Source organism: Notamacropus eugenii, chromosome 2 (assembly GCF_028372415.1).
Source record: "Notamacropus eugenii isolate mMacEug1 chromosome 2, mMacEug1.pri_v2, whole genome shotgun sequence".
Lineage (NCBI taxonomy): Eukaryota > Metazoa > Chordata > Mammalia > Diprotodontia > Macropodidae > Notamacropus > Notamacropus eugenii.
Genome location: NC_092873.1, coordinates 287664766 through 287679749, shown reverse-complemented (window position 1 = coordinate 287679749; position 14984 = coordinate 287664766). Strand labels below are relative to the sequence as shown.

Sequence of the window (14984 nt, the reverse complement as noted above, 5' to 3'; positions counted from 1 at the left end):
TACAATACTTATAATAATTTAGTCGTTCACAGTTATCCTTTAAACAATATTGCTGTTACTATAAACAATGTTTTCTTGGTTCTGCTCATTTCATTCTTATTTCATGTATGTTTTTCTAAAATCAACATGCTCATCATTCCTTACAGCACATTAGTATTCTATCACAATCATATACCACAAATTGCTTAGCCATTCCTCAGTTCAATTTCCAGTTCTTTGCCACCACAAAGAGAGCTGCTATAAATATTTTAGAACATACAAGTTCTTTTCCTTTTTCTCTGATCACCTTGCAAAACAGGTCTAATAGTGGTATTTCTGGGTCAAAGAGTTTACACAGTTTTATAACTCTTTGGGCATAATTCCAGATTACCCTCCAAAATGGCTGGATCAGTTCAGTTCCACCAACAGGGTGCATTTGGTGTCCCAATTTTTCCACATCCCCTTCAACATTTGTCATTTTTCCCTTCTACCATTTTAGCCAATCCGATAGGTATGAGATGATATCTCAAAATTGTTTTCATTTGCATTTCTCTAATCAATGGTGCTTTAAAGCATTTGTTCATATGCCTATAGATAGCTTTGATTTCTTCATCCAAAAACTGGTTGTTCATATCCTTTGACCATTTATCAACTGGGGAATGATGCATATTCTATAAATTGGACAAAGTTTTTAATATATTTGAGATGAGACCTTTATCTGAGAAACTGCCTATAAAATTCTCTCCCCAATTTTCTGCTTTTCTTCTGATCTTGGCTACATTTGTTTTATTTGTACCAAGCCTTTTTAACGTAATCAAAATTATCCATTATAGATGCTCTCTGTCTCTTATTTAAACATTGATCACCTATCCATAAATCAGCTAAGTAATATGTCCCACCTTCTTCTAATTTACTCATGCTATCTCCCTTTTATATGTAAGACGTATCCATTTTGACCTAATCTTGGCAAGTGGTGTCCAATACTGATCTCCATCCAATTTCTGCCAGACCACTTTCCAGTTTTCCTAACAATTTTTACCAAATAGTGACTTTTTATCCCACAAGCTCAAATCTTTACATCTGTCAAATACAAGGTTACTAATCATTTTGCGTATTGTGCCATCTACTCCGTTTCATCGATCCATCCTTCTACTTCTTAGTCATTGATCAGGTAGTTCTGATAACCACTGCCTTATCATAAAGTTTAAGATCTAGGACTTGTAAACCTCCTTCCTTCACAACTAAAATAAATAAAATAACCAGAGATTGATCTTCATGGTCCCCAGAAACTACATTAAAGATGGCTAATGACTGAGCAGGGAGAGCAGTCCACTCATTAGGCTCAAAAGGAGAAACGCTTCTGCTCTCACCCTCTTCCATTCTGTTGAGCACGCTGGGACTCCCCTTCAGTTGAGGGGATAAAGGGGACCTCGCCCCCTCTCCCCTTCCTAGCAGCAACCATGTGCAGGTGCTTACCTGGGGGAACTCGGGACTGGATCCCAAGCCCGTCACCACTGCCCACAGGGCGGTGTCCACCCCAGGAACACCTTGCCTTCCTTCCCCAGGATGCGCAGGGCTGGACCCAGGCTGCAGAGTGAACCCCGTCCCAGCTCCCTTCCTGACCTCCCCGCTCTGACTGCAGGGCAGGAGGGCAGCCCTGCCATGCCCTTCCCAAAGCACACAGCTTTCCAAGGAGCCCTTTCCACCCACGGGGAGCTCTGCCTGCCTTCCGGCTCCTGGAATGTCGGGTTTTACGGTTTGTCCTGCGAGCTCCTGCGTCTTTTGCGCTTTAAGCACTTGTTTATGGTAGCGCTCCCGTGCCGCGGTCCGCTCAGGTTCCATTCTCCACGGCCCCATGTGGGGCCTGCCATTTCCTTCTCCAGCTCACTTTACAGAGGAGGAAACTGAGGCAGAGAGGGGGAAGTGACTTGCCCAGGGTCGCGCCCCTGGGAATGTCTGAATCCAGGAATCTGAGCTTTCTCCAGGCCAGGCAGTCTATCCGCGGGCCGCCTAGCTGCCCCACAAATAAACACCAGGTAATCTGGACTAAGGAGCCAGGAAATGCTTTAAAAGGCTGTCTCGAAATACACTGGAGATTTTAGGGGAGAGGGCACCCCGTAATCTCGCCTGAGTCTGGGTGACCCCGGAACAGTCTGCACCAGCCCGGGCCAGAGACAGGTTAGAGAAGACAGGGACCAGGAGGGAACCAGGGCCAGGGCGCTGCCCTCCTCACACGTGCGCCCGGGACTGAGGGGCTTGTACCTATGTGTGCATGTATGTGTCTGAATGTACGCATGTGCGCACGCCTGACCACCAGCACAGCCCCAGCCCCCTCCGCGGGTCACGCCGCGGCGCGCATGCGCCCTCGGCACGCGCCCTCGCCGCCCGGGGCTCTGCCCGCAGCCAGGGGAGCGGCGGAGACACAAACACTCGCACGTGCGCCCCCGCCCCTCCCCGCGCACGCGCCCCGGGCCTCCGTGCGCCCTCCCCCTCCCCACCTCCCGGCTTGCTGGGATCCAGAGCTTCCTGCGGCTCCAGCCCGGGCCCGGCGGCCAGAGGAGGAGTCGGCAGCGTCTGCGGGCTCCTGGCCAGCGGCAGCCGTGACCGAGGCAGTGACCGAGGCGGCGGCGGTGGCGGTGGCGGCGCGGGTGAGGAGGCGGCTGCGGAGAGAGAGCGGGCGGGCGGGGAGCGGGGAGCGATGCCGCCGGCCCCGGCCCCGATCCCCGGCCCCGGAGCACCGCGGGCTCGGGCCCAGGCCGGCCTCTGAGGCGCGCGCAGGACCGCGGAGCGCAGGCTTCATTCCCGCCCAGCAGGTGCCGAGGAGATGGTGAGCGCCCCGGGGGGCGGGCCCAGGAAGCCGCTGTGACCCCGCCCGGCCCTGGCCGCGAGCCCCCGGGACACCCCCTCCCCCGCCCCGCCGGAGCAGACGGTCCTGGGACCTCCCCAGACACCCCTGGGACTCCGCCTCCGAGCAAAAACTGCCTTGGGACGCCCCCACCCTGAGCCCCTGGGACACGTCCCCAGCCACCGGTCAGACAGCCCCGGAGACTCCTCCCAACCCTGCAAACAGCCCCTGAAACTCCTCTCCCCAAAACCCTGACCAGCCAACCTGGGGTTCCCCCACCTTGTGCCCTGAGCACACAATCCCTGGGACATCTGTCTCTCAGGGCTAGACCAGCCTTGTGACAGTCCTCAGGACCGTAAGCAGACAACCCTGGCCATTCAGCCCCCTTGTCTGTTCCTTCCTGCTCCTTGTCTCCAGACCTTGTCCCGACAGTCCTATAATCCCCACCCCAAGCACACAGAAGAGAGAGTGCTTGGGGCAGCCCATCAGACTCTGAAGAGACAGCCCCCAGATCCCCTGCCCCAAATCCTAACACATCCCTGTGCCTACTTGTTTGTCCTCCCACCCCTCTTTCACACAGACCGGTCCACCTGGGCCAGGCAAGCTGTCTTCTCTCACTCTGCTTAGAGTACTTTCATTCCCCTTACCTAGATAGTACCTGATAATTAGGCCTCTCTCACATCAATCCATTTATTCTCTATAGGCCCTGACGACTAGACTTCAGCAAACATGTTTCTACTGATGATGACCCTGATTCCCTTAATCCTTTCCCAATTAGAACATTTCCAGTTACTCTTTCCTCTAGGCCTCCTACTGTGATATTCCAACCCCACCCCCCGCCCCCACCAGTGGCACTATGCAACATCAGAGTGGTTGCCGAGGCATCTGGCTCCTGCCCCTGTCCCTGTTCCTGTCTAGCTTTGGGGTCGCCAGAACTGGGCGTTCCCTCCTCAGCTGTCCTACAGTCTGTCTTTGTGCCAGCAACATCCTCAGCTGCACCAAGCGAGATCTGGTGAATGTTCCACAGTCTCTACCCCGTTACACGGCACAACTGGACCTTAGTCACAACAACTTGACCCACCTTCGGGCACAATGGACCTCCATACGCCTGACCCATCTTCACTCGTTGTTCCTCAGCCATAACTACTTACACTTCATCTCCACGGAGGCCTTCTCCCCAGTGCCCAAGCTGCGCTACCTGGACCTCTCCTCCAATCATCTGCGGACCTTGGATGAGTTCCTGTTCAGTGAACTTCAGGAGCTAGAGGTATTGTTATTGTACAACAACCGAATTATGGAGGTGGACCGAAGCGCCTTTGATGACATGGTCCATCTACAGAAACTCTACCTGAGCCAGAACCAGATTGCTCGCTTTCCTGTAGAACTGGTCAAGGATAGGTCCAAGCTGCCCCACCTGACCCTCCTGGATCTGTCTTCTAATAAACTGAAGCTGTTGCCCACATCTGATCTGCAAGACCTGCCAGCCTGGATGAAAAATGGACTGTATCTGCATAACAACTCCCTCACCTGTGACTGCGACATATACAAGCTCTTCACGCACTGGCAGTATCGTCAGCTGAGCTCCGTGATGGACTTTCAGGAGGATTTGTACTGTGTACATTCCAAGAAGACACTCAGTGTCTTCAACATGAGCAGCACCCTGAACTGCAGCGAGTTCAAGGAGTGTGCATTTGAAGCCCACCTGGGTGAAACCTTGACCATTAGCTGTGACACCAAGCAGCAGGGGATGACGAAGGAATGGGTAACACCAAACAATGAAAGAGTGCTGACAGATGGGGGCAATGGCACGATATCCGTGTTGGGAGATGGCAGCCTTCAGCTACGGCAAATTCGGGTTGAGGACCAGGGATTGTATACCTGCTATGCAGTAGGGGAGGGGTTCAATGAGACGTTGTCTGTGGAGGTGAAAGTTCACAACTTCACCCAGCACGGATCTCCTGACACTCTCAATACGGCCTATACCACGCTGGTGGGGTGTATTCTCAGTGTGGTTCTCGTCCTGATTTATCTGTACCTCACCCCATGCCGCTGCTGGTGCCGTGCTGGGGAGAGACCCACAAGCCATCAGGGAGATAGCCTCAGTTCTTCCATGCTTAGCACTACCCCAAACCATGATCCAGTGGCTGGTGGTGGTGGCAAGGACAGCGGCTTTGACCGTCGAGTGGCCTTCCTGGAGCCAACAGGACCTGGGCAGGGCCAAAATGGCAAACTAAAGCCTGGCAACACCCTCCCTGTACCTGAGGGGGCCAAGGGCCAGAGGAAAATGTCTGATCCAGAATCAGTAAGCTCAGTCTTCTCTGATACACCCATTGTGGTGTGAGTAGGGTGAGGTTGATGGGAAGATCCCTGGGAGAGAGGTAATGGTAACCTCCAAAGGATGTATGGGGAAAGAAGAGGGTTGCCTGAAGGTGTTGGTTTCCCCTGTCCTCAAGGGAAATGTGCACAGCTGCAACAACAGGCAAGAAGCCCCACCTCCATCCCTGGGTGTAGAAGATTTTCAAATATGGATCTGTAACTCTCAGGCAAATGCTGCACCCCTATCCAAAGTTCTAGCAAGTTCAACTGACAAAGGAACATGTCTGAGACAGGTGGGTCTAGTAGAAAATAGATTCCCTAAGCTTTTACCACATCATCTTTGGCCCCATAAAAGAGTGGTCATTATCCAAGCATTTGAAAGAAAAATGGGATTTTTTTTCAATGTCTTCTTCCACCCTTTACCCAGGGATTTGGGGTGGGACTTAAATGGGAGCAGAACTGGGCAGTTGGCATAATTCTAGTAGTTTCAGCTGCAGGTATATCATCTTTGGTCAGGAACCTACATGTCATAGACAGGGGAAGTGAAAACCTTAAGGAATGGGATAGGAACCCAAAAAGACCCCTGAATCAAGAATGACCCCTAAAGCTGTTCTGAAACTTCTACCTTCTTTGCCAAGAAGAATTAAGTAGATGACTGCATCACAGAAGCAAATAACCAGCACGATCCTGTGGCAAATTAGGGAGTCCTTGTAACCAAGCTTATAGAAGGCAGCAATAGAATGAGTGTGACATTGGGGGATTGTCCATTGATTGGTACAAGGTGTGGTTGGTATGAACGAGGCTACTTGGATCACAGCTTAGAACACCTCAGAACCTACTCCTGGTGTGAACAATAGGGATTCTGACTTCCTGGTCTCTTCTCGGCTGTGCATTTGTACTTCAGGGTCTCCTGATTTCACCACCACAGCTGAAGTGTCTAAGATGATTGGGTGGGGGGAGGGGTGGAAGTTGGGAGTGTCAGGACAGTGAAGGGAACAGCCTATTATAAAGATGAGGTTCAATTAGCCTCCATTTTGTAAAACCTTGTTTGGTCTATCTAGTTTTCTTCCCTTGCTCTCCCTTCAGCAGCCTTTTCAACAGGATTTGGTGAGAGATGAGCTTTCTCTGTATGGGGTGGTGAGGGAAGGAACCCAAAAGAGCCCAAGGTCCTCATGAGTAGATAGGTATTTGGTTGAAGGGAGGGGTAGTATGTGAAGCATCCTTGAATTGGCAAGATGTCCTTCTCAGGTCTAGGTTACCTGGGGCAGTGATCTTACCTCCTAGTTCTCACCTGCTGTGAGGCTAGAATGAGAGATTTAACTGCGCACAGGGCTTTTGAGGCATGGTCTGCCCCAGAAAGGGACAGTCAGGGCTGTGTATATGTTTAAAGTCCTGTACTTGCCCCAACTTGCAAGCAATCATGCTACCAGTCAAATAAGTTTCAAATGACACCTAAAAGGGAAGCTGATGCCACCTTTGTCCTTAGCACTTAAGTCTCCCCACAGCTGAAGTCTGCACAGTGGTTGAACTTCCTGAGTGGCCATGCTTCTGGAGGGTGTGGTGTATGGCAGAGAGCACTTCTAAGGTTGGAGGCTAGCTTGGGAATAAATAAAGTGTCTATGACTGTCTATTTACTAGTCTTTTCAGGAGCATTTAAGTGCGCCACAGTCCTAGCAAGGTCATTCTGAGTGTCTGAGGTGTAGAGCAACATGAAGGTTAGAGATGGGGAAGAGTAGATATATTTTCCTCTATATTTTTAGTCTGCTACTTCCCCTACCAGTGCTGGCCCTGTTTTCTCCTAGTTGGCTCTCAGATTAGGGATGCTGTCTCCAGGCATTTGAACTGCTTTTTAGACCTCAGTAGGAGGCATTCCTAACTTGGCATCTCCTAAGGGAATCGTAGGACCAGAGATTCAGATTTGAAAGGGACCTTAGAAGTCATCTAGTAAAAGCTCCATCATTTTACAGTTGGAAACAAGACTCAAGAGGTTCAGTGACTTGTACAAGGTCACACATACAGGGTGAAGGTTACCTGTTACTTGTACAAGGTCTAGCTCCATCTACCTAATAAGATTAGGGTGGGGACTAGTGCTTGAGATGCTGCCCCCATCCATCCTGGGGCTCTTCAGACTGCTTTCCAGTCTGCAGTTTATACAGTAGAGAGATGCAGCATTTCCCCCAGTTATTTACCCCTCATAGGTATGCATGCACACCAGCATTTTGACATTGATCTAGACAGTCCTTTGATTTCTTCCAATATCGAGAGTTATCCCCACATTCACCCAGCTTTAAAAATACACTATATTGTAGCAGAGGCATCCTGATGGTCCTGCATATACCTTCCATATAAAACCACTCAGACTTTCCCCTCCCTGAAGTTTCTGGAGCTTTCCTCCCTTTTCTGAGAGGCATTGCAGTGCAGTCACGTAGAGATCTTAACTTGGAATTGGAATTAGACACTAGCTATACAATCTTGGGCTTCACTCAACTTCTCTGTCTTTCCTCCTCTGTAAACTGGGGATAACACCTACCTCACAGGGTTGTTGTGAGGATCAAATGAGATAATACATGTAAAGTGCTTTGCAAACCTTAAAGCACTGTGTAAGTATGAACCAGTATTATTATCCTATGATCACTGCACTCTTGTGACTTTACTACGCTTGCTGGTGTTTGGAGAATGCTTTTGAGGGAGGGGAGAGTTGGAAACTGTAGTTGAGCCCTCAGCTCCTTGGAAATTTCACTTTAATCTAAGGTATCCTTAGGCAGCAGCCATGAGATTCCAAAATGGTATTTCTCTTGAAAGTTTGTTGGCCAAGGCTCACTAGGCTGCCTCTTACTAGTCAAGTGCCATAGGAAGACTGAGGATCCCTATCCTCAGCTAGGGATAAGATGAAAGAGTAAAAATCAAATTTCCTATAACTTGTTATCTTCCAAAGTCCTTAAGGGGCATTTCTTTCCTAGACATAAGAACTTGGGATGCATTCTCAGATTTATCAGGGAACCTGGGCAAGTCTAACTTTTTTGAGGTGTTTTGTTTTGTTTTGTTTTTGAGGCCAAACTCTGAGGTTCTGAGAACCTACAGAAAGATAGTGAAATGAAATGGATTTTGGGGGCATTCCCAGAGACCTAGCCCTCTGGCTAGTTAACTGGCCAGCAGATTGACTCCCTGCAAAGTGAAGAAAGCCCCTGTTTGTTTCTTCAGGACTTGTGGATAAATAGATGTACTTGTGATTAGCAGGCCCTCCCCATTCCTGTTGATAGACCCCCAAATGGCTCCCTGCCTGGGTAAGCAGTGCTTACCATGACGGGGGCTTGTTTACTGGTGCCCTATGAAGAGAGCCATCAGGGTCTTGGAAGCAGGTGTCCCGGCAGATGATTATGGCACGGCTGCACAATCTGTGTTTATATGTGATCTTTTTTTCTTTATTTGTATTTGTGGGGTTCTCAGAAAGGAACTGAGAAAGAAGAGCTACCCCTGCCCTGCATACGCAGGTAGCTGAGAGCATATTGAATCTGACTGTGCGTGTTTCTGTTCCTCCCCTCCCCCCCCCAGCCCTTGTTCCCATGCTGGCAAAGCAAATGGGGCCCTTTGTGTCCAGGTTCCCTCTCCTCCCACTTGTGTACATTCAGGCTGGCAGACCCCGCAGCCTCCTGACTCCACCATCTGTCTGAGCCTCTGCTCTGAAGAATAGACAGTGATCATTAAACCAGGCATGAGTCTGCTCCGTGTTGGTTTGTGACTGATTTATTTCTGTAGGAGCTATGTCAGCTGTGAGTAGGGCCCACTGTTCCCCAAGGGGATGTGAAGTATGGAGAAAAGAGGGGTTGTTGATACTAGGGCAGGATAAAGATCTTGGGCACGAACATGGGCTCTAATAAATAACAAATTCTGGCAACTGAGAATTTAATAACTGGAAAAACTTAGAGACAGCCGTGCTTTTCCAAGCACTGCAGTTAGCAGACCTGCTTCAGTGGCCCGAATCCTGCTCTGCTCTCTCCTCAGCCTGCTGACAGCCCACACTGCACCTGTCTTTAAGGCTGGCTGTGTTCTGATGCAGCTCTAGTCTGGGCCCTAGTCAGGCAACAAGCCTGAGTGGGTTATTCATTAGCTACTATGAAAAATGTTTAGATTGTGTTAAATAATGCCAGGTTGTTGGGAACTTAACTTTAATGCCTTTAAAAAATTTTACTTTATACCTTTAGACCATATAACTTCCATTGGACAGGCTAAGAATATGTGCTAGGCATTGTCTGGGACAGAAGTACAATCCCCACCTTTTTTTTTTTTTTTTTGTTTTAGCACTTGTATTCTGCTAGAAACCAGAATAGATTTCCCCAACCTGAACTTAACACATTTTCTGGCTACTCACAATAGCTTTATGTCTTTCTTAAAGGAGAAGGTACTAGAGACACTATAAGGAATAAGTTAAGAAGTCTGAATAATTTTAGTAATTAACAGCATTGTTTTTAGGAAGCCCTTTCAACCAAGTGATTGTGTCATCCAAAGGCTGACAGTAGGAATGAGTTTGAAGGAGAGTCTGAATCTGTTTTAGCTTAAACTAAACCCTCTGTCTCTGGGCCTGTTTCGGTGCTTCTCTTTCCACAGTCCTAAGGGGCTTTAGAGCACTAGATCTTGGTCTTTGCCCATAAACAGTTTCTCAGATCCTGGCTGGCATTTCTCATCCTGCTTATTAGATACAGTGCTGCTCTCTCTTTGGCTTCTATTCTTATTTAGCACTGCTGGGGATCTATACAACAGCTGCCTCATCTCAGAATGGAGAAAGATAGGGTAAGAGTCCTAGGTGTCTCCCAGCCAGAAATCTGCTCTCCCCTCCCCAGCCTGATCTATGAACTCCTTCCCTCTTTGCAACTGCAGTCCCTTTATTGCTTATCTTGTTTCCCAGGAAACCAATAGGAGAGCCTCTCTCCTCCCACCCACAATGTAGAAAAGGCTTAGGCTCCAGCAGCAGGACTGGCAGCTTCTCTCTCCTGGCCATGTACTGTGCTGAACTCTCCCTCTCCAGGGTACTGAGGAAAGCTAAATCATGTGCCCGAGTCAAGCCTCTTCATCATTCCTACGTCTGATGAAAAAGGTCAAGTGCTTGAGACACAGTGAAGATCGTAGGCTTACCCCACAGCCTTTCAGCCTTGCTTTGGCATGACTTGCCTTTGGAACACAGACCAGTGAAGCCATGACCTGTTCAAAAAAGAAGCCAGTGTTGAACCTGGAAATTCTAAAAGTGAATAATTCCAATCCAATAAACATTCATTAAGGGCTTGCAATATGTAAGGCATAGTGCTGGGAACATGACAATAAAATGGAACAAGCCCCTGCCCTAAAGGAACTTATATCATACTGAGGGGATGGGCCAGACCCAGTATTGCTATGGAAGGGAGAAGTCCCCACTACCCAAAGTGGATGTGGGGCACCTAGCAGATGTTGAGTCAAGAGTGCTTTATGCCACTTCTCCCTCAACCCCACCACTATTTCCCTGAAAGGTGTCAACCTGCTGGACACTGAGCTTGTGTATATAGCCTAATTATGCCTAACTGTGGCCAGAGGCCTCCCTATGTCACTAGGTTAGCTTTAGAATCTGTTCTGTGTCTAGAGGACCAGGATACCACTCACCTTTATTTAATGAAAGCAATAATTAGATCCCTAGATACAAGGTTCTCTAAGGTAGGTGGCATCCAGAGAGGGAGGGGGGGGGGGTGGGGAAAGTGGTACTTGGCTTCAGGAAATTATGACAATGAGCCAAAGAGATGAACAGAATCCTGGTCTTGGGGTCTACCTGAACCATTCCAGGGCCTCTGTCCTGGGGACAGAGATTTGCACCACCTACTCTCCAAGTTCTGCCCTCTGGCTTAGTCCCACTCTCTGAAACTAGCCCAGCCTCTACTGGCCGTGTAAACCAAACCAGTCTCCAGCATAGGCTCTGGCGACAACATCAGCCCATTCAGCTGAATACCAGCTCATGTCTTCGTGCCCCATGCTAGCAAGGACTGCACTGGCCAAAATGCCTAACTAGAGTTTCATTCCTAGATCCTGCAACAGAGAGAAACAATTAGGATGAAAAATGAATACTCAGTCTCTGTGCTGCTGTATTGCTCCTGCCCCTCTGCTTCTACCCCTGGCAGACTTACTGGCTATTCTCAGACAAATGAAATGGAAATTATTCTTTCCCTAATGCAAACGGAACTGCTTTCATGGCTTTTTTTTCCTTTTAATTTCAATAGAAAGCTTTAGGAAAGAGTGGGATTGTAATCCCAGTTCCAATAGCCTGAGGCTGGCAAAATGAAACAACCCAACAAAGTCTGGTACCTGGTCCTGACCAGGCCCAGCCTGCAAAGGGCGATCATCACAATAAGCAAGCACGTACTGCATAGAGAGATGAGAAAGGACGAGAACGATCAAATACCACCATTTTCCATGTATATAGTGCTTTATACATTTTCAAGTGCTTTCATATTTGTTACAGCAGCTTAGAGTCATACAGCATTTACAGTTACACTTTTCCTGATCATTACCTGATTTGATCCTCACAACCACCCTATGAGGTAGGTTATGGGGTATTATCCCCATTTTACAGATGAGTTTGCAGATTCTGGTTAAGTGACTTGCCCAAGGTCACACAGTAAGAGGCAGTATCAAAACTTGAACCCAGTGTTTTCTTCCCTGCACCTGCCTCCTGCTTCCCAAGTAACCCTTGCAACACCTTTTGAGGTAGGTGGGGGCAGGTGTTAAGTGATGACTTCCAGGTTACATAGCTCGTTTTAGTTGGGGAGCCCAGGACTAACTAGAACCCAGGTCTCCTGATCCGGGACGTCTCTCTCTTCCCACCAGAGGACACAAGTCAGACAAGCAGGTGGAAGACGGCCCCTTAGAAAAGTCAGGACTGTGGTATTCAGATGCCAGACTGAGCTGGGCACTCACACTGCTGTTCCCTGTACTTTGTCTTTGGGCTTCAAAGTCCTGTTAGAACAACATAACTGTCCTCCCACTCACAAAGTCTTCTCAATGAAAGACTAGCAGATAAGACTCCTTGTTTCCTTCCCAACAAGGTGCCACCCCATGGCAGGAGAAGCGTGGAGATATGAGGGCTGCCTGACTCAGCCAGCCTTCAAAGTGCTTTGAGATCTGGAGCTGAAAGCACCAGCACCGTGTCAGTTAATGATTATTATTAATTCTGAACAGACCTTGGCACAGCAGCCAGCTGTCTCAGGGAGGGGGCCTGGATCTCCCACGTTGAGGTTTCAAAAAGAAGCTATGTAGAATCTGAACATGGGAGGGAGAGGGGAGGGGGAGAATGAAAATCAAAGAAAAGGGATGACAGCCCCAGAAATAAGGTGGGAGGTCAGGGAGAAGAAGACATGATGGTGGGGAATGGAAGGGAGAGGAGAAATAGGCCGGGTGAGGCTCCCCTCCCCTCCCCTCTGAGAGCTCAGAGTAGGGAACTGTGGCTAAAGGAATGCCAGAGGGCGAGAAGCACCAACTCCCCTTGTCTTCCCAGGTCAAGAGGAAGCTGAATGAGGGGGCATTTGGAGGTAAGGATCTTAATCTGGGATTGAATTAAGAGGCTTGGTTTCAGAAACATCTATATTTTATACATCCAGTATCCTTAGTACTTACTTTGAACCTAATAACAGGTTTATTCTACATAGAAATTCAGAGTGTAGTGATCCTAATACACAAATTTGTGCAAATGACATGCAAATTTTTTTGAAATCCAAGCACTCTGACTTAAGCCTGATTACTAGCAGCCCTCCCTAGTCACAGGGTACAATCAAGGGGACAGTAGTCAGCCATGGGCCTCTGCCTCCTTTCTATGAAGCCAAGTATCCCAGATGGATAAGGGAGGAGAGAAGGGGTGGGGGAGAGAGCTACAAACAGTCGGCAGTTTCTACCATCCCAGCTGGAGGGACAGAGCCCTGGCACAGAGAGCTAATGGGGGTCCAGCTGCTGTGGCTGGATGGGAAGCCAAGTGGAAAGGGGAGCGGTGGGGGAGAGTGAGGTAACTTGTGCCAAGGAAGAGGGCTCCCCCTGGTGACCTACTGCCCATATTACAGCCAGCCAGCCAAATCTGGCCTTCCACAATCCGCTTCAAGCATGTCCCTGGCTCTCCAAAGCCCCACCGGGCAAAGAGAGGGGTGGAAGATGCCGGAAGGCCGTGGCAGCTGGGGCCTGTCCTTTTGCAGAACAGAAATGACTTCTCCCCATCTAGGGCCGGGAATAGACATCAGCTGGCACAGCCCACGCAAACTGTCGGCTGGCTGTCAACACACGCGCCTGCCCGCCCCCTCACCACCTGGGAGGTTACAACACCCCAGTCAAGCTCTGACTTCATTGCAGCGCCACTGCTTAGCTCTCAGACCAGGCCAGCTCAGCCACGTAGCATCTCCTTCTAGGAGGAGCAGTTAGGACACATCCCCGCATTTGGCGCAGGTCAGCAGGGTGGCAGTGCCTAGTAGGTAAGGAGGGGGAGGAAATGAGACTGGACAGCTGGGGAGCTAAATGACAACACCATGCTGAGACCAGTTCTTGCAGGTATGCTAGTACCCACGAACCTTCCCTTCCCCTTGCCCTAGTAAGTACCCTGTCCCAACATCAAAGCAAAACACAAACTATAGGAGACAATGCTTTGCCCTTTCTGCTCCACAAAACGAAGGTTTCCCCCACAAATTTCCAGTTTAGAAGGATAGAGAAGGCAGGAGCACAAAGGCTGCCGGGGACAGAACCAAAGCCTGCAGGTCGCTCATCTGCAGTCACTGGAGTCTGCTTGGTAGCAGAAGGCACACTGGTCACTTCACATGCCTGGGGATGATATCCCTTGCAGAAGGGCCTTCTGCCCTCCACTCTCCCATTCTTTGTGTCTTGGAGATCATTCTGCCCTCACCCCACTGATGTCCTTTTCTAGTCCTTCACTCAGTCCTTCTGGGGATTCCCCTGAGCTCCCAAGGCCCCTCCTTTGAGTCCCTTCTGCAATGGACTTTCCTAACATCTTGCCCTGCTCCTAAGTTCAATTCCTTTTGGCTAAGGTGGACTAAAATATACCAGTTAGGGGACCACTGTTTGCCAGTGTAAGTACATGACACAAAGGAAAGGCGTGGGAACCACAGTGAGGAGATCTTACTTTAGAGTAGTCTATTCCTTGATACCTAGTACCAAATTCAATCAAGCAGGAACCCCAGGCCAAAACCCTGACCGTCCAAGATACAATGTGACAGGAGACTGGGTCTAAGGAAGAACCAGAAAATGAGTAGAGAGGAAGAGCAAAGGATAGGCTGGATCAAAAGGCTACCCCACCATACTTTTGTGCCCTTTAACTCACTAGCTGACCCTCCCACACATCTGTCAGCAGACCCTGAGCCCTAAGTAGGCTCTCCCTATCACTCAAGAGACTTCGCTAAGGCAAGAACCTAAGCCCTAAAAAGGACAAAAGCAAAGGACTGAGACTGCTGGGATAGTATTTAAGGGGAAAGAAAATTCAGCAAGCCCCAAGCCCCAAGCCCCAGCCTGGTACAACTGAGCACATCCCATTGCCATGAAACCCACCCTTTAGATAGCACTCAGTTCTCAAGGCCCAACAAACGCTGATGAGTCCCAGAAATCTCAGGCAACCTGGTATCAAAGCCAGGCAGGAAAAGGGATGGCTGAGTTTTCTGCTTCCCCCTCACCCACACCCCCAAAGTATTAAAGTGACTCTAGTGCCTTACCATGTGGAACCTAGGACATGGCACGTCAACCTGACCTGGTCCCTTGCCACCCACAAAACCTGGTCACTGTACCTGAGAAGAGGTCCCATGTATACATTCTTTCTCTCCATATAAAAATGACCACCCTAGGT

General features: G+C 49.3%; 1 protein-coding gene across 1 annotated transcript; it reads left to right on the top strand.

Annotated features, from left to right (window-relative positions):
• Positions 1-2918: 2918 nt before the first annotated feature.
• Positions 2919-6774, top strand: AMIGO1 (adhesion molecule with Ig like domain 1). The gene has a single exon (XM_072644247.1). The coding sequence runs from the start codon at positions 3681-3683 to the stop codon at positions 5163-5165; it is 1485 nt and encodes a 494-aa protein (XP_072500348.1). The 5' UTR covers positions 2919-3680; the 3' UTR covers positions 5166-6774.
• The last annotated feature ends 8210 nt before the right edge of the window (positions 6775-14984 follow it).